Genomic DNA, 21,185 nt, shown 5'->3' with positions numbered 1-21,185 from the left:
CCAAACTAACCAAACCAAACCAAACTATGTGAATCAGTTTTAAAAATAGACTAGACAAGCACATCACATCTACAACTCGGCTATGATTACTGTCACAATGATCACTGGATACAGTCGAAATTATATGGATTGCCTTATCCTTGCCTTTGAAATTTTTTGCCACAACAGGAGGAGCGGTGCTCCGTGTTCCAAGAGCATTGCTGTTCCTTTACGTTGTGGCGCTACAGGACGAGGTGGGGATATACACCTGGCGTACGGTCTGCATCAGGCTAGCCGCCAGCCAGCTCAGCCATGAAATATCTACACAGCTGGGGTAAGAATGACGCTACATTCAGGAGAATAGATGGGTCTTCCGAGATGATGTGGGGTCTACACTCTAAGTTACATCCAAAGCCAAAAGATCTCTACGCCGCTGATTAAAAGAAATCCCATGTGATGGACTGGTATTTAGCCTAACTATGGAATTCTACATAAGGTCTTAGACCGCCTTAGGATAAGCTTGTAGGCCTCAGAAAGATAGACATATGTATTATGCTAATACATTCTTTAGAATATTTTGTTACTGATTTGTACATCTTCGCCTTTGGTAACCATCTTATGTAACACATAAGATGTCACGATTATGATTTTTTAATTGAATTTATTTCGCAAGGCCTACTCTTTTTGATTATGTTTCTTATTTCTGCTATCCAAAGGTTGTCTGGTAGAGATCGCTCTTATAATACGCGATAAGACTGCCAGTTGTCTGCCTCTATTTATAATAATTTGTTTTGTCTCCACTCTTATATTTTCTGTATCTTTTGAGGTGTGCCAATAAAGAGTATTCTATCTATCTATTTAAGTATCTAAGTAGCTATGCTTAGTTTGTTTGGGTGTGGTTTGGGCTAATCCGGTCTATGTTAGATCCTTCAATACTTATTGTATTTTTTTTATTTAAGCGGGCGATGGCGAGAAGACTATCTGCTACATGTGCGGAAACAACGCCTCGCACCGTCATCGTGCAGTGGGCCATCTGGATGTCTGGCAACATTGGTAAGTCTGTCTGATTGTAGCTCTTAGACCTTTTTTAATACTTGTTATTTAGGTGTCCGTGCCTTCGCTTGAACCACTAATGAGATTAACACCTTCATAACTCGGCCCTAATCGAGTGAATTCCTCGACTAGTAGCGCCATCTGGCGCGCCAGTCAATACTAGTGTCGCCCGGTTACCAGCGCTCGGCTGTTTTTTCTCAGTACGCTTTTGTAACTCGGCCGAGCAACACGTTTACAAAAGCAAGTCTTAAAAAGTTCGAGAAATTTAAAACATCGAGAAGATTATGATTACTTCTAACTTCGTGATATTCCGCTCGGTGCCTTTGGCCCAGCGACGAGACGCAGTGACCTCCTGTAGGCACCGTCATAAGTACGCGGATAGATATGCCTCACTCACGTGAGACTGACATGGCGTCGTCCCGTGAGACGACAGACATCGTCCCGTAGAGACGACAGACGTCGTCCTGTGAGACGACAGACGTCGTCCTGTGAGACGACAGACGTCGTCCCGTGAGACGAAAGATATCGTCCCGTTAGACGATAGAGGTTGTCCTGTGAGACGACAGACGTCGTCCTGTGAAACGACAGATGTCGTCCCGTGAGACAACAGACGTCGTCCCGTGAGAAAGACGTCGTCCCGTGAGACGACAGGCGTCGTCCGTGAGACGACATGACGTCGTCCAGTGAGATGACATGGCGTAGTCCCGTTAGACGACATGGCGTCGTGCCGTGACACGACAGGCGTCGTCCAATGAGACGACATTGCATTGTCCCGCGAGACGACAGGGTTGTTCCTGTGTGGTGGCATGGAGACGATGAAGAAAATTGACAGCTCGGAAAGTTTTCAAGTACGATATATACATATATGTACTACAAATTGACCTCAAACTGCCGTTAATCGACCAACGGTTAGAATACTCAATCATGCATTATTACTAACGTTAGCTAGACCAAGGTTACAGACAATCCTTGAAGAGGTTAATTAGCTAAAGACAACAAACTCGTACCGGAAATCTGACTCCCAAATATATACGATATTTTGTGGATAGTTTGGCAGAATAACTTAAAGGATATGTTATTTAGCACAATAGAATTTTAGTATGCCTTGTTGCATTGTTACTCAGGACGGACTCTCGTCGTAAAAGGATTTGTCGGTTGTCCAGTTCGATGGCGTAATGTTACGAATCCTATGTTTCTATAAATAACTAACGAATTAGATTAAAGAGACGACCGAACAATATTCTCAAACTATTTACAGCGAAGAACTATGGCTTACATCTCTTGACCGAAGTAAATGAAGTTGGTCCTAAACTTAAACAACTACACAAAACAAAGCAAGAAACCGTGTAGGTAAATTGTATTCAAAGTGCTTATTTGTTGTATGAGTATGATATGATTGAAAACACTTTAATCTCATTAAAACCAATAGGGCAATACATTTTCCGAGAGAAGTCGATTTTCACAATTTGCTAAGGCACTCTTATGGATAAAATGTTGAAAGGTAGTCACTGAATGTGGAGGCTCTGTTTCTGAAATGATAAATTAAACGGAAATTGAAGGATGAATCTCTTCGATTTTAGACCACATTTTCCTCTTACAAATAAAGAGGCGCTCGCATCCTAAAATTATCGCCCGCTACTGCGGTATTACTAACAGAAAGTTCCCGTTTATTTCATTTGACAAATGTTTTCTGAATAGGTTTCTGGGGCCTAGAGAGATTAACAGAAGTTGCATATTTACAATTAACTTTTGGAACTCCATTAGCGCGTTGTAGGATCGATACACATTTCCGCAGTTGCTTACTAAGCGCCATTTATTAGAATTTTGCGGCGCGACTATTTGTCAGTAACAGAGGAGACGCCACAACTTATTCAAAAAACGGTCCGTAAGGCCAGAGGACGAGTCCCAGTCCCAATTGAATTTAGTGTAAGGAACTAGAAATATGATGTTTATAACATTACTGTGCATAAGACTTAATTTAGAAGACTTCGGACTCCTAATATACCTGACATACAAGAATTTGTTAGGACACTCATAAAAGGGAGCGCAGATTCTAGGCAAAATGGGTTTCTAGTGGTAACAGAAAACTTAAAATTATTGCCGTTTAAATAGATATTGATGAACTATATTTATCAGAAGTAAGGTCTTGAGACCTAAATAAAAACAAAAGCTCAGCGCTTAAGGTACGCAGTAGGTACTTATAGCTACTGTGCATGATATTTTGACCTATTGGTCTCGAATGACAGGCAAGTGTAAATACCATTGTCATCGTCCGTGGTCCGTGCGTACGTACGACTTTTAAGAAAATCCTAATTATATGCCATACGATAAATAAATAATTGTCATCTACGATATAATTGTAGAATCAGGTATTACCTTACATAACAGTTGCATCTTGTTTATGGGAAGTCCCGCTGCATATGGATTTTGGGAAATAAGCAAGAATACAGTAAATATTAACCCGTATGTTTATGTGTATACATCAGTTTATAAAGAATGTGAGACATTTATATTATTCGCACAAAAGAGCAATATAGAATATATTGCTTTGCAATTTGGTGATAAATTACGAAAGTGCTGAAAAGAAAATCTATTTACTATCTTAAGCTGATGACTGAATTTTAATTATAAATGGGTAATCGTACATCATTAACCCTTATTTGAATAGTTATCTGTCGTCTTACATTCTTATTAGAATATACCGAAATGGACTAAAGAGCCATAAGTCGTAATGTTTTAGAATTACTAGCTCACGAATCGTACAATTTTCCCTTTATAAATTCGGCTAGTCAGCACATAAGTCATAAAAATGATAAGCCTAAAAATATATGCATCACATATTCATAATTATTCAAACACAAATTAAATATTTCAAATATCGAAAAAAAAGCATACTAGCTAGACATAGTAAAAGACTAAATAAAGTTGACGAGTACAGTGTAGAGAGGATTCCCGCATTAACATTCATGTATATTCATGGAAGTATCAAAGTCAATTTAATTAGAAATAATTGCCTTCATTTGATCTTCGCCTAAGTATGTGTGACTCATTAGATCATTGATTCGTTTCAATCGCTTGTATCCCAAAGATTTTTGCTCAGTTGACCCATTTTAATTTAATAGGAAAAATTTACATAGTTTCCGTTCTCGTAAAGACTTTGAGTAGGAGCTTACCTTTTATTATATGGATCCTTAGCTAATCATGGCCATGGTATTATCAATTCAGTCAGAAGCCGAAAATGTATTATCATCTTATTTGCAGTTTTGCTACCAGTCCAGCAGTAACGCATACATTATCGTAATGTGGGTATACATTACAAATTAACATATGATAGCGTGCAATTTCTCCCAACTCAAGCGTCCATTTCAATTGTTTTTGGGCAAATGTATATTTCATATACAGAATTCATAACACATTATGCATTGGGAAATGTTGACATTTGGCAGTGGGCTATGTAAGATAATGTTTAAGCTATGTCAATATTGCTTATTACTCAGTATACTAACAATAATATGTGCATATTGAGAGATACATATAGGCGCATTATTTTATGGTACAGTAATCAATTTACATGAAAAATAAAAATTTCAACATAATGTCATAATGCTCACGGCAGTGCTGATATAATTGTGTATTATAGTTACATGATATAATTATAGTTATAAGCAGAAGAAGACTAGTATCTTGGTGAATTTATAAGACATAAAAAACATATATATGATCTTGTTCTGACTAAGGACTGTTGTAGGGAAACGTGAGACAAATTTTGCCGACGTTGATGTAACACCCATTGATGAAGGGAAGCTCTTCAGAGTTTGGATTGCTACAGATATTTTCTCACAAAAATGTTAATGAAATAACAGGTTTTATTTCCGTAAATATTGTAATACCTGATCTATTAACTACTGGCTTCCTGTCGGTTTTATGTTATATATAAATTAAGTGATTCACCACCATCATAGAGTCATAATAGATAACTGTGCTGTGCTGTCAGTTTCAACTCATAAAACCTTAGTAGCTAAATTTTGAAACATCCCTTTGTATACCTTCTTATTTCTTATTATGACATTTCTGTATAAATAAAGTATATCAGTCACAGTACGCCCTAACCATAGCGCCGGCAGAGGTTTAAACACGTCTCATTAGTGGTTCAAGCGAAGGCACGGACACTTCAATAGAACCGTTTTTTCCCCGAAGGGTAAAAACGGATATTTAGGTTCCTGCCGAAGCTTGAACCACCCTTAGGGCCTTTGCCGGCTAAAGGTACTGAGGAAAAAGCAGCCGAGCGCTGGTAACCGGGCGACACTAGTACTTGACTGGCGCGCCAGATGGCGCTACTAGTCGAGGAATTCACTCGATTAGGGCCGAGTTATGAAGGTGTTAATCTCATTAGTGGTTCAAGCTTCGGCAGGAACCTAAATATCCGTTTTTTACCCTTCGGGGGAAAAACGGTTCTATTTAGTTGCTAAACTAAAACTATACTGTGGTCCATTTTGACCTTTTTAGGGTTCCATAGTCAACTAGGAACCCTTATAGTTTCGCCATTTTTGTCCGTCCGTCAGCGGATAATCTCAGTGACCGTTAGCACTAGAAAGCTGAAATTTGTTTGATATACATATTGGGTATATCAAACACGCCGACAAAGTGCAAAAATAAAAAGTGAAAAAAAAATGATTTATAGGGTACCTTGAGAAAAATACGGGAAACTAAGGAACCCTACGCTGAGCTTGGCCCGTTTTTTATAACAAGATGAAATGTCTGCCAAAGAATGTATTTTTTTATTAGGCTTATAGGTTGAAGAATTACTGTCTTGGGTGAGACTGTATCCAGAGGATCTGAGTTACATTTTGGTAACTTTTTCACTTTTTATACCACCAATTTTCATGTGAAAATTTTACAGCAGTAACATTTCCAAAAAGTTCCCAAACTATTCTATCTGCCTAAAACTAAAAACTATTCTGACTTGGAACTCCGGTTGCCGTTTAAGAAGTTTAACACTCTTACGGTAGATGTCGCTACGGGTCCCATTGACCTTAGTAGTGGAAAATTTCGCTGGCTTGGTTGAAGTCTTGGTGGCTCAGTTGGCAGAGCGCTGGAGTATCGATCCAGAGGCCGTGAGTTCAAGTCTCACCCAAGGCAGACATTTTCCACTTTTAAATTTATTCTAAGCCTATTCTACCTGTGTCCACAAATAATTAACCGTGATGATTTTTCTTATGGATACATTATCATTAGTGACATTCTTAAAACTTTCAGCGGTACCTTTAACCCCTCTCCACCCCGGAGATGCTAAAGTACTTCCTACAAGACAGCACAGCCAGTCTCGTCATATGCACCAACGAGCATGAGAGCATCCTCCGCCCACTGGCTAAGGATATTATGAAACCTCTGCTGGTCACTGGAAAGGTAATAAACTTCATTTTAATTCGACGACTGGTCTGGCTCAGTCGGTAGTGACCCTGCCTGCTAAGCCGCGGTCCTGGGTTCGAATCCCGGTAAGGGCATTTATATGTGTGATGAGCACGGATATTTGTTCCTGAGTCATGGATGTTTTCTATGTATATAAGTATGTATTTATCTATTTAAGTATGTATATTCGTCGCTTAGCACCCATAGTACAAGCTTTGCTTAGTTTGGGGCTAAGTTGATCCGTGGCCCAGCCACGACATTGGTCACGACAGCGATGAGCGGCAGCCATACGTGCGAATGAAAAGTCCCATAGCTGTGTCTCGCTCCAATGTATGGCGGCCGCTCACCGCTGTCGCGATTAGACCAATGTCGTGGCTGAGCTCGTAACTCGCTCGCGCTATCATCGCTTAAGATACAAAGATAAGATAAGATAGATAAAGTTAAAGTTATGAATACCATTTTTCCACTACCCAAAGGTTGCCTGGAAGAGATCGCTCTTTAGCGATAAGGCCGCCTGTTGTTTACCTCTGTAATAAAATTTATTGTAATGTGTGTGTTCCTATGTACATTTCTGAGGTTGTGCGATAAAGTGGATTTGTATTGTATTGTATTGATACCAAGTACGATCGGCAATAATCAATTTGTATGTTTGAGATAAAATATTTGTCAAAATTGTATTTTGTAGGACAAGGAGATAACTGCTCAGTTGTACCAACCCAACAATTCGTTCACAACCAAGGAAGAGGTGACGGACGTTGGGAGATCCAACTTGTGGTATGGAGAGAAGGACGCGCTACTTATCTACACTAGTGGTAAGTTAAGGCGAACTTGTTATATTGATAGACAGAATAAATTAAATAATCTGTGACATCGGCTTTCAAGTAATTCCAGCGTTTTTTTTATTTTTATCTGCAGGTATATTATCAAATTATTTGAATTCCTGGACTAGACCTCACGCTTGTCCATATTATTTTAGTTGTAAGTACATTTCTTTTGCGAACCGCCAAGGAGTGGAACGCCCTGCCTGTGTCTGTGTTTCCGCATGAGTACAATCCAGGTCTCTTTAAAGCAAGAGTAAATAGGTATCTCATAGGTAAGCGTGCTCCACCGTAGACCGCATCATCACTTACCATCAGGTGTGATCGTGGTCAAACGTCTATCATTTATACAAAAAAAAAAAGTCAGCATCAAATAGATACAGCACGTGAGCTTTCAGAAAGGCTTCGGATTATTATTTTCGCTTTTACCCGAAAACCGAAGGCCATTTTGAAAATATCACGAAGATTGTACATCGTTATAGCGTTTCACATGTGTTATACGATTAAATTAGGTAGTGACTTGTTTGCGGTTAAAATATTTGTAAGATCCTTTCGTCTTAATTTAGCGAATAGGTATTCTAAAAATATCCTGTACAGTCACCAACAATAGTAGCTGATCAAATAACGGTTCAGAAGTAACCACCATTCTGTAACATCTTAGCAAAAAGAGACTTGTGTCTACGTAAAAAACAGTGTACAGATGTATTTTAGCGCGAAAAACCTTGGAAACGTTCGTATTTGTCATGCTAGTTCAGTGAATGTCAGTACAGTGCGAAAAGGGTTTTTTTTATTCGTATAATAATGGCTTTCTGCTACCAGGGCACTTTGCCAATGTCAAGTAAATTACAGAGATATATAAAACAGTATAAGTAGTTTTTTTGCGAACGAGGCCTTCGCGATGCACTGGAGGATAGCTGGAGCAGCAGTACAAAGCATGATGGCGGCCGGGACCACGAACTGCCGAGTGATGTCCGTAAAATTGGTTATTCCTATCTCCAAAAGAATTCTTCATTAAATGCACTCTTTGCGCAGGCTATTCACTGCATAATATCCTATCAAACTTATACATTAAACAGCAGAATGCAAAAAATAAAAAAATATATCGGAGGACGATCCGCCATGTTCCATGGGTCAATCGAAAGTCCCGAAAAGGGTTTCCTTCGGAAACGTTCGTATTTGTCATGCTAGTTCAGTCAATGTCAGTAAAATCGCCATCAATTGTGTCGCTTAACTTCAAACCTGGGTAAATCCATTCTGCTTTAAGGTTGAATATATAAAAAATATAATATGATCTGAAAAATAATAAACCTTATAGCAGAATGGATTTACCCAGTTTTGAAGTTAAGCGACACAATTGAAATTGTCAACAATGTAAACAAATCATTCTATAAAATATCAATATTCTAGCACAATTTTATTATTTTAAAGGTTAAGGAGTATACTCGTAATGTGAGATGAATTGATTAAATAACACATGGATTTAACCAATATCTGATGAGTTAGAATGAAAAATAAAGACATTTTGACTACAAGGTTTGTTTACATTGTTCAATAGACGACGACTTTACATTTTCCGTACGTTTCCGTAACAATTCGAAGGCAAATCTTTTCGCACTACATCTGTACAGATTTATCTATATTTAGAAAAATATTCAGGACTTAAATTATAAATGCACACATCAATCGCAATAAAAAAATCAACAGTCATCAACTCTGGTCACCGTTGAACTCGAACCCACATCCTTGGATTGCGTTACCAATGGGTTCGATCTTGGCCAGAGTCGATCACTGTTGATTTTTTCATTGCGATTGTCTACATTTATAATTTAATTTGCGATTTATAAAGTGGTACCTACGTTCCACAAATAAAAAAGGAACAATCTACATGTTTATATTTCAGCATATCGGGGTTAAAAAATAGTACATTACTACAGAGGCCGGGACAAATGGGGTTGCCGGCCGAAGACATATAGACAGATAGGTCTGAGGCGGGCAACCCCATTTCCCGCCGAGGTATGTATAGTGCTTTTCTCAAACATGGTATGAAATAAATAAAGTCTACTGAAAATAGTAATTTTGGATGGCTGTATCTCCTAAACGGTGCGTCGTAGCGCAAAAATAATCGAATTTTCGTTCCCTTTAGTACCCCGTATACGCCTATAAAAAAACAAAAAATTAAAAAATAAATAAAAAAAAACGAAATTTTTTTTTTGTTCATACAAAAACGCACGCAAAATCAAATATTGTCTAGGGCCCGTACCAGTTGCAGTCGGCACGTCTATAAAGCCCCTTATAGTTTATTTTTAATTGGCTAAATACCTGGATGTTATGTCACAATTATCTGTGTTTGGAAATTAAAAAGAAGACTTTGCCGGCCTTGGCCTGCAAGGTTTGTATGAAATTCCATTATCTATCAATCGTCCTAGCCGCACCTGCAACGTCATACTTCGCTGCCAATTATAAGGCACATAACATCAATACTTCATACCATGTTTGAGAAAGGAATATTCAGGATAAGATAGATAAGATATGATATCGTTTATTCAAGTAGGATTTTACAACCTCTTTCAACACGTAAAATTACATTAAAATTAAAAACAAATATTAGATAACCAGTCTATTTTTGAACTCTTTCGAAAATCTGGAACACCAAATTAATGCAACTGACTTTCAAATTAATTTTCAGGGACCACAAGCAAGCCGAAAGGCGTCGTATGGACGCATTCCATGCTCAGTGCTCAAATAGCGGCTCTCCATCAAGCTTGGCGGTATTCCCGACAAGATGTAGTTCTTCATGCATTGCCACTGCACCATATACATGGACAGCTGAATTCTATGTTATCCACTCTCGCTATTGGCGGCAGGTAACTAAAATACTGATGAATTTAGCCAAAGCCTTTGAGTTCATAAATCATGCCGAATATAAGCTAATCTATTATTATTTGTGGAATATTGACTGCAGCCAGTATTTTACCCACGCAATCATTAAAATAACTCCAAAAATGTTTTTTATAAGGTAAACCGAGTAACTATCATCACCATAAATATATGGTGTGCCTCAGGGTTCACTATTGGGTGCATCGCTTTTACTAGTATTTGTAAATGGATAGTTTAAGTACAGTCTCTCACTGCTTAAATAGCGGCTCTCCACCAAACATGGCGGTATTCCCGACAAGACGTCGTTCTTCATGCATTGCCGTTACACCATATCCATGGACAGCTAAATTCTATGGTGTACCCTTGTTTCGCCGACAAACTTTTCATCGAATATCATTTCATCGACAACAAATCATCGAAAGTTTAGTTCGAGTAAAATTGTTTCGAGTAATTTTGTTTCAACTACTATTTATTTGAAATTTTCTTAGTTATTATAAATACTATTCAATGAATATTTTTTCATCGCTGATTCGTTTCAAAGTACTTCAAATAGCAGAACTACAAAACATCGCAATTCATTTATTCGACGTATTATTACAATACTTTCTCATTTGTCGTACTACACGTTAATAGATGTTTCTATTCTAGGAAACTTCAAATTGTCGATTTTATCGTGGCACATCACATATTTACGTCCATAATTAAACTATGACCACACACAAAAACACTTAGGTTATAACTGTGACCACACACAAAAACGTCCGGCTTACAGAGTAGGTTTAGGTTAGGTTAGAACTGTGATCACACAGAAACAAACGGCTTACCGAGTAGGTTTAGGTTAGGTTAGAACTGCGACCTACACTACAACCAATGGCTTTTAAATTAGGTTTAGGTTAGGTTAGAACTGTGACCACACACAAAAACGACCAGCTTACAGAGTAGGTTTAGGTTAGGTTAGAACTGCGACCTACACTACAACCAATGGCTTTTAAATTAGGTTAGGTTAGAACTGTGACCACACACAAAAACGACCAGCTTACCGAGTAGGTTTGGGTTAGGTTAGAACTGTGACCAAACAAACAGTTTACAAATTGTACAATTTTAGAAAGAAACATAATTGAAATAATATTATGCGTAATGAAATGAATTGTATTTAATGTAAAACAAAATGAAATGAAAAAACACGAAATGAAATACCACGATATAAAGTATACTCGGAATAAGTTATCTACGAAATAAAAGTCTACGGTTTGATTTTACTTGTGTCGATTGTTCTATGATATGAACTGTCGATGAAATGAAACTATTTGAAACGTTGTCTTTGAAATAATATTCGAACAAGTGTCTGTCGGCGATTCAAGGGTAAACCAAATTCTATGCTATCCACTCTCGCTATTGGCGGCAGGTAACTAAAATACTGATGAATTTAGCCAAAGCCTTTGAGTTCATAAATCATACCGAATATAAACTAATCTATTATTATCTGTGGAATATTAACTGCAGCCAGTATTTTACCCACGGAATCTTTAAAAAAACTCCAAAAATGTATTCTATAGGGCAACCCAAGAACCTATCATGACTATAAATATTGGGTGTGCTTCAGGGTTCGCTATTGGGTCCTTCGCTTTTCCTAGCATTTAAAATGGATAGTTTGAGTACAGTCACTCAGTGCTCAGATGGCGGCTCTGCATCAAGCATGGCGGTATTCCCGACAAGACGTCGTTCTTAATGCATTTGCCACCCATATCCATGGACAGCTGAATTCTATGCATTCTAGTTTAGTTATAGGCGGCAGGTAAAATCACCGACAGATCTGGGTAATGCCTTTGATTGGGTGAAGCATATAAATACGTTGCTACGGAAGCTAAATTATGAGTTTTCGTTGAATGCTAACAAAACCGTTACACTATTATGCTCTATTCCATCTTCAAAACAACTCGCAAAAAATTACCAAATGAAAAATACTAGTGGATGCTCGCTCCTAATTATTGGGAGTACCTCAGGGTTCAATACTGGGGCCTTCGATTTTACTCGTACTTGATAATGAGTAGTTTGAATACAGTTTCTCGACAGGAAGTTATTCAAAAAAAAAATATTTCAATGATTACCATAGAGATATTGCCAACACGTTTGCTACTTAATTTAATTTGACTTGATAAGTAGCAATACCAATTAATTTGTACAATCATGAATCTATTGATCTTACTCATCAGATTGCGGATGCTGCCCTCTTTTGTATCGCACACCGTATGGGCGCGTCTACTCGGGATGGGCGAACGGGAAGACGCTAAAGGTATATTTGAACACTAATTCAGTAATTTTACGGTAGATGTCGGCAAGCGCCTCTTTGTAATATTCCGCTACTTTCTTAGTATTTTTTTATGGAATAGGAGGCAAACGAGCAGGCAGGTCGCCTGATGGTAAGCGACCACTGCCGCCCGTGGACACCCGAAACGGCCGAAACACCAGAAGTGTTGGAGATGGGTGTACGCTCTTTTCTTGAAGGTTTGAAGATTAGCGTTTTTCAAACTGTTGGGTGCGCCCCCGGGCACATATCAGGTGATATCACACATTACGTAAGGGTGGAGGGAGGACATGGACATTTAATTTTTGACGACAGGGGCGTGTTTAAAAAAAGTTCGGGAACCCCTGGCTTCGGTGGACTCTAAGCGTTAAAGCAGGAGATGTAGTAATAAATAAATATTATAAGGACATTCTTACACAGATTGACTGAGGCCCACGATAAGCTCAAGAAGGCTTGTGTTATGGGTACTCAGACAACGATATATATAATATATAAATACTTATATACATAGAAGACATCCATGACTCAGGAACAAATATCTGTGCTCATCACACAAATATGTGCCCTTACCGGGATTCGAACCCGGGACCGCAATAAAAAAGAATATTGGAGTTGAGCAAGCTTTAATAGCTCAATTTATCGATTGTGTCATATACTTGAAAATTTCGACCCTTGCCACCGTGTCCGAATGGCCGAGTGGTTTAGGCATCTGTCGCGATAACGGAGGACGCTGGTTCGAATCCAGCTTTGAACACTTGGAGCCCTTGGTCACTTTTTCTTTGTATATGACATTGCGGCATGCATATGAATCTGCGGCATAAAGACAGACTAGCTATTCCGAGTAGCAACTTGCAAATGAGTAGTAACAGCCCGCATATGACAACTATGTGGTGTGGTGACGGGTTAAGAATTTCACCACCCCCTTTCTTCCCGTGGGTGTCGTAGAAGTCGACTGTGGGGTATGGGTTAAATTGTGGCGTAGGCGAGAGGCTGGCAACCTGTCACTGCAATGTCACAGTTTCGTTTTCTTTCAACCCCTTATTTGCCAAGAGTGGCACTGAAGCTTTAGTAGTTTCATGTGTTCTGCCTACCCCTTTATGGGATACAGGCGTGATTGTATGTTATGTTATGTATATTTTAGTTATAGTTTTTATTTATATTTTTTGCAATACCCTAACAGGGTCTCATGTTGTGTTGTGCCTTACCTTTTATATCTGCCACGTGTAATAATTATGTACCAACATGGAAGCAATAAAGAATTGAATTGAATTGAATATTTCAGTCAATTTATCGAGTTGTCATAGTATAGAAACAGAAAATGTAGCGTTGTTTTTGCTAGTTCCTGATTATTTTTAACAATTTGATATAATTTCCAGTGACCGTATTCCACGGAGTGCCTGCAATATACGCGCGCCTTGCCGCCGACCACGAGAAGATGTTCCAAACGCCCAAAACTGCGGAATACGTCAAATCCACGCTGCAGAAGATGAGACTCATGTGTGCCGGCTCCGCGCCGCTGCCTGAGTCGCTGTTCCACAAATGGGAACAGGTGAGAGATGTTCCATATATGGTACATTTATAAAACGTCAAATCTACGCTTTATAAGATGAGACTCATGTGTACCGGCTCAGCGCCGCTGCCTGAGTCGCTGTTCCATAAATGGGAACAGGTGAGAGATGTTCCATATATGGTACATTTATAAAATACGTCAAATCCACGCTGCAGAAGATGAGACTCATGTGTGACGGCTCAGCGCCGCTGCCTGAGTCGCTTTTCCATAAATGGGAACAGGTGAGAGATGTTCCATATATGGTACATTTATAAAATACGTCAAATCCACGCTGCAAAAGATGAGACTCATGTGTGCCGGCTCAGCCTCGGTGCCTGAATCGCTGTTCCATAAATGGGAACAGGTGAGAGATGTTCCATATATGGTACATTTATAAAATACGTCAAATCCACGCTGCAAAAGATGAAACTCATGTGTGCCGGCTCAGCCTCGGTGCCTGAATCGCTGTTCCATAAATGGGAACAGGTGAGAGATGTTCCATTTCTATAAATGCGTATCAAAGAGGATCAAGTATTATAGAGAGTTACTGTCAAAGTAAAATATGTAATCACAGTGCATAGACTGCCATCTCTCGACACAAGTTTAAAACTTTTAAACCTCAGTTTTGACAATTTGGCCCATATTCTTAGCTTGATATGTGTTAAAATTTTGTTTAGACCACCGTACCTTTTTCTATATGGTTCTGAGGTACGTTTTTTTCTTAGACTTGTAGCTGTCTATACGGAGTTACATATGTCTTTGGTATTATCCACCCCGTGAGAATAATAATGCTTTTTAAGATGCTTTAAATAATGCTTTTAGAAGCTAAATGCGTCATTTACTCTTTCAGATATCCGGCCACCGTCTCCTCGAACGCTACGGCATGTCCGAAGTGGGCATGGCGCTCTCCAACGCGTACCGGCCGATCTCGGCGCGTGCGGTCGGATGCGTCGGCATGCCGCTGCCTGGCGTTTCTGCGCGGATCGCTGCTAATGTCGACGGGGAGTTGAAGCCTGTTGTGACTGTCACAGCGCCACCTGTGGATACCACGGTAACTATACACTACTATAGGGAAGATTTCTAAGTGAGCACTGTGTTCGTACCGAAGGATCACGGCGCGTGCGGTCGGCTGCGTCGGCATGCCGCTGCCTGGCGTTTCTGCGCGGATCGCTGCTAATGTCGACGGGGAGTTGAAGCCTGTTGTGACTGTCACAGCGCCACCTGTAGATATCACGGTAACTATACATTACCATAGAGAAGATTTCACTATAGGAGCATTTCTTTTCTTTTTGCCACTTTTATGATTTTTGAAAAAATTACGCTATTTCTACTCAGAATCACTAGCTTTTTTAATCCTAGTAATTAAAAAAATTGTCCCATACGATTTTTTCTTATTTTGTTACCATTTTCCGTACATGTTGTGTGGGGTAACAAAAGAGGAAAGTAACAAAAATGTATGGAAATTCTGGGACACTTTTTGTCTCCCTTTAAGATTGAAAGTACTCGTAATTCTGAGTACAAAATAAAAAAATGGCAAAAAAAAGAAATGCTCATTAAGTGAGCACTGTGTTCGTACCGACGAATCCCGGCGCGTGCGGTCGGATGCGTCGGCATGCCGCTGCCTGATGTTTCTACGCGATGTGATGTATCGGTCACAGCACCTGGAACTGCACAGTGTTATAGAGAAGATTTCTATTTTTTCTTGACCTGTTTTTTTAACGCAAGCAAGAAACTTTCTTTTCAGTACAGATGGTGTTTTTTTACGCACTTACTAGTGCGAGAAGTGGTTCATTATATGCCAGGTCGAAACTTCAGAGGCTCATCTGTACTGAAAAACGTCGTACGATACACGTGCGAAAAGGAAATTCGTAACTCGTGTCGATTTAAAACACTCCCTTCGGTCGTGTTTTAATTTATCGCCACTCGTTTCGAACTACCTTTTTTACGCACTTGTATCGTAATGTACTATTATTAACCGAGAACAATAAGTCCTATGTATTTGCGCCCATAGATAAATAAATATATTGGGGGACACCTTACATAGATCAACCTAGCCCCAAACTAAACAACGCTTGTACTATGGGTGCTAGGCAACGATATACTTACTTATATAGATAAAAAACATACGTGTATACAATTATACATAGAAAACATCCATGACTAAGGAAAAAATATCTGTGCTCATCACACATATAATTGCCCTAGATTTAGGGCAGTATAAGTGATAATTTTACGAATGGCTTACAAAAATGTGACAAAACATTGCCTATCATCCCAGACTGGCAATATTGCGCATGGGTATGGTGTCTAAATTTGTGTATATTTTTACAGATATCTTTGGAACAATGTACTCAGGCCTCTAAGGATAACAAAGACACCTGGACGACAGCAGAAGTGACTAAGCATATGGACACTGATTGTCAAGGCGAGCTGCTGCTTAAGGGTCCTGGAGTGTTTACAAGGTCAGTCGTTATCAGTATCGACCCAGAGCCTATTGACCCTGTCATCTGGGTGGCCTAGCGGTTTAGGCATCTGCCACGAATGCAGAGGACGCTGCTTCGATTTCAGCTAGGCTTGTGTCGTTCACGAACTATGAACTGTTAGGAATAAAATCCCATCAATGACCGAAATGAACTGAATCTTTCCATGCTCTGAGAATCGGTCTTTGCTCATTTAGTTCAGTATAGGATCGGCGAGCGCGAGCAGTTTGGATCGAGAACGAGTTTGTGACTGCGCCGACCGAGAGCGAGAGCTACTTAGCAGAGCAACTCAAAAACATCAAGTTTTCATATTAAACTTCGGTTACTTACAACCTTTCGACCCGGAATGTTACTATCTGTGGACTATTCGTAACATTTTGACACTATTCGGCCCCATTCGTTCTGATCTTTTTGACCGCAGTGGTCGCTGGTCTGGCTGAACTAAATGAGCAAAAGACCTAAAAGAGCGAACTAGTTCGTGGGAGCGATTGAACGAGATCGGAGCGCTCCGATCAACGAACGAAACTGCACAAGCCTAATTTCAGCATTACCGGCCCTGGGGATCGATTTTTGAATTTCGAATTTCGCCGTTCGAAAGTCTGTGGAAAACGACGTAATTGCTATTTTTGAAAAAGGACGGCTAGTAATTTTAAAACTAGTGGTAATGACCACTCGTTTTCGATTCTGTTAGTAGAATTTATATCGCTAGTAGTGGAGATATTATTGAACGAATTTCACGAAACTGAATGGCCGAGATTCAAAAACCGGCCTGTAACCTGAAATCTTCACGAGGCTGAGGCGTAGGGTTAGAGCCGGCGTAGCTTTATTTGACGTTCATGTGCGCATTGTAATATGCCTAAGGTACAGCGGGGCAAACCTCGACCTGGGGGGCAAATGTAACTGTTCCATTCTTTCTATGTTTTACAATGTTTGCATTATTAAATAGAGTGTCCACCGGTTATATATGGTAGGCGTGTTCAGTGGACACATGTAGAACTCAACATCATAGTGTAATAATGGAAAAAATGCATCAGGTATAATGGCCCCCCAGTCGAGATTTGTTCATTTTCATTTTTTCATGGTACAGTCAGCAGCAGAAGTTCCGTAACGAGCAAGGTGTTCAAAATGAACTTCACACGATCTTATTTTTAAGACAATAAGAGCGTGTTAGGATCATTGAGAACACCTTGCTCGTTACGGAACTTCTGCTGCTGACTGTACACTAGACCTTGGTCCTTTTTTTGTTTTTACAATTTTATATCTCCAGAACAAAGGAATTATCTCATGTGCTTTCTGAAATTTTCGAAAATAATTCCAACTGTATTAGAAGCTTTCTTCTAATTTTACATCTGTTTTGCAATTAATATCCAAAAGGATATTCGCAATGTTCATTTTATTTTAACATTCTTAAACCCTTAGATACTACAACCGCGAGCGCAAATCGGACGATTTCACCGACGACGGCTGGTTCCGTACAGGAGATACGGCTTCCTTCACAGACTTGTTCAGGATCCTCGGCAGAACCTCGGTGGATATCATAAAAACTGGTGGATACAAGGTATTGTCTTAGTTCTTCAATGTATACTATGAATAGTAGGGGACCTGTGGTAGAACCCTGTAGCACTCCCGACGGGTCTTATAGGTTACTTGACCCTTTTTTTAAATCTCTCTTATATTATTAATTACTGTTCAATGAACCGAAAAAAAATATTGCCAAATTTTATTGTGACTTGAAAACCGCAAAAAATATTTTTAAAGTATACTATTATTTAATCAGGCAAGAACAACATCTGCCATGTTTTTTAGATTCTTAATTGATAATGATACCACGACTACACAATACAACGTACTGACTGTGTCATACGAGGTATATAAGCTATGAATAGTAGAGGACCTATGTTATAACCCTGTGGTACTCCTATGCAATGACGTGAAATCGGACGACTTTACTCCTGACGGCTGGTTCCGCACAGGAGACACAGCTTCCTTCACAGACTTGTTTAGGATCCTCGGCAGAACCTCGGTGGACATCATAAAAACTGGTGGATAAAAGGTATTGACTTAGCTCTTCAATGTATACTATGAATAGTAGGGGACCTGTGGTAGAACCCTATAACACTCCCGACGGGTCTTATTAAATAAAAGGTGCTGTTACTACAATGGCGGTAAACTAAGTCTCACTCTAGGCAATAAATTTAGAATCTCAATTAATAATGATACCACGACTACACAATACAACGTACTGACTGTGTCATACAAGGTATATAAACTATGGATAGTAGAGGACCTATGTTAGAACCCTGTGGCACTCCTACAATGATGTGAAGACCCTTGGTTCTGTATAGGCGATGTACGGCTTCTTACACCGACTTATTCAGGAACCTTGGCAGAACTTCCGTTGACATCATTAACACTGGTGGATACAAAGTAATGTTTTATCCTTTTTTGGAAACACATAAGTCTACATTACATGAACAAACGATCCATAGCTAATTAAGCCTTGTAATGCGTTTATGGTTACAGCCATAAGTGATTCAAGGTATTTATATAAACAATGAATAGTGTAGGACCTACGACAGAGCCTTGTGGCACTCCTTCACAATTAACTGAATTCTCTAGATAAGCTTTTACGTATACTATGTGTACAGTATGTGTTTGTTCTATTGGTAGGATATGTAATGACGACATTAAGTTATTATTTAGCAACCGTCATGTGTTCATAGTATTCGCATGTTCACACAGTCGATTGCTTGAGGAAAGTCAAAAATTTTAAAGACTGTTTTTTTAGTAAATTTTGTGAACATGAAATATTAATTTTGTAGATTATCGTGTAACTATTCTGAATGCTAATTTCTTTGACCAGGTGAGCGCTCTACAAGTGGAGTCTGCCATACTGGAACATCCCCGCATCGCTGACGCAGCAGTTCTTGGGATCGAAGATCAGAGCTATGGAGAAGTTATCTCCGCGGTCGTTGTTCTAAAAGACCAGGCTACCATGACTCTGAAGGTATGTTTCACTATACACACAATATTAATAAATTCGCTCCTAATTTTTAGAACACTCAAAAATTAAAAAAAAAATGTAAGAAGCTCCATTGACCAGATCCAGTTTTAGATAGGTAAGCCATCCCTAATGCTTGCATGCAGTAAAGAATAGTACATTACCATACAAGTGCGGAAAAGAGGAAGTTTGAAACGAGTGGCGATAAATTAAAACACGTACGAACACTCGTTTCATGAATTTCCTTTTCGCACGTGTATCGTACGACGTTTTTCAGTACAGATGGCCCTCCAAAGTTGTTACCTGACAAGAAATTAACCATTTCTCGCACTAGTACGTAAAAAAGTACCATCTGTACTGAAAATGTATAATTAGGGCATTTTCAGAATTTGGGACGCCCCAATTAGCGTAAGTTGTCAACAAAAATTAACTCGCTGTCAGTTTTGTGACGACAAATTAAGCATAAATCTGTCTAAAAATTTACTTTTTTCACATTATGAATGTAGATTATCGCTTAAAGTTTATGTAGTTAACACAAAAACTATATTTTTATAGAAATTTCATGCTTAATTGTCGTCACAAAACTTGACAGAGAGTTAATTTCTGTTAGTTAACAACTTACGCTAATTGGGGCTCCCATTTCCTGAAAATGCCCATCAATTTATTAACATTGTTTGACAGGAATTGAAAGAAGATGCCAGCAAGCGTCTCGCGCCGTACCAGATGCCGAGAAAACTGCTAGTGGTGAAGGAAATGCCAAGAAACGTGATGGGGAAACTCGACAAGAAGAAAATTAGGGAGCTATATGGACAAGAACTGAAGATGTAAATGATTAAAGCGGCCATTTTTGTTTTCAAAGTTGTCCACCCCGCTTTTTGGCTCAGTCGGTAGTGACCCTGCCTGCTGAGCCGCGGTCCTGGGTTCGAATCCCGGTACGGGCATTTATTTGTGCGATGTGCACAGATATTTGTTCCTGAGTCATGGATGTTTTCTATGTATATAAGTATGTATATCGTCGCTTAGCACCCATAGTACAAGTTTTGCTTAGTTTGGGGCTAAGTTGATCTGTGTAAGGTGTCCCCAATATTTTTTTTTTGTAACATGGGTATTTTTTACGCGATTCACTCAGAATCGCGAGGTCTTTCGATCCTGATAGGAGAAAAAAAATGTCCCAAGATTTCCATACATTTTTCAAACCTTCCAATCCGTTACCGCCATACAAAATGTATGAAAAAGTCGTAACGGAATGGGAAAAAAACCTCGGGACACTTTTTTCTCCTATTAGGATTGAAAGAGCTCGCGATTCTGAGTGGAAACCACATAAAAATTTTCAAATCCAGAAAAAAAGCTGGGTGGATAAATTTGAAAAAAATGGCCCTAATACTCAAGGAGAAATGGTACTATATTTTCAGACATACTGCCTGGCAAAAAAAAATGGAAATAATAGGGGCGCCACCGTGTATGTAAACCGCGTTGCATGTGGCAACTATTTTGACACTTCTGTATTAGAAAAGTGTTGCTATGATAAAAAATATATTTCTACTCTTTTTTGCAAAGCTGTAATACACAAAGAGCAAAGGTACAAATGGTGATGTTTAGATAAGTTCAGCGTCGAAACATTTAGTCATAGATTAAATATAAGAAGATCATACCACCCCACACATTAAAATACGACCGCCTAAGAACGCGTATACACTACACCACTCATAGATGG

At 39.2% G+C, this 21,185-nt stretch overlaps 1 protein-coding gene across 1 annotated transcript; it reads left to right on the top strand.

Moving 5' to 3' along the window:
* Nucleotides 1-291: 291 nt before the first annotated feature.
* LOC125238098 (malonate--CoA ligase ACSF3, mitochondrial-like) lies at nucleotides 292-20,427 on the top strand. Its single transcript, XM_048145385.1, is given in 14 exon segments — nucleotides 292-313; nucleotides 939-991; nucleotides 993-1,032; nucleotides 6,289-6,310; nucleotides 6,312-6,438; nucleotides 7,127-7,253; nucleotides 9,946-10,123; nucleotides 12,350-12,429; nucleotides 13,818-13,990; nucleotides 14,841-15,041; nucleotides 16,322-16,452; nucleotides 17,890-18,028; nucleotides 19,334-19,477; nucleotides 20,153-20,427. Coding segments are annotated over 14 exon segments (1,584 nt in total). The 3' UTR covers nucleotides 20,300-20,427.
* Nucleotides 20,428-21,185: the final 758 nt, after the last annotated feature.

Source organism: Leguminivora glycinivorella, chromosome 22 (assembly GCF_023078275.1).
Source record: "Leguminivora glycinivorella isolate SPB_JAAS2020 chromosome 22, LegGlyc_1.1, whole genome shotgun sequence".
In the NCBI taxonomy this organism is placed as follows: Eukaryota; Metazoa; Arthropoda; class Insecta; order Lepidoptera; family Tortricidae; genus Leguminivora; species Leguminivora glycinivorella.
The sequence above is the reverse complement of the archived record's forward strand: the minus strand, read 5'-3'. Positions and strand labels throughout refer to the sequence as shown.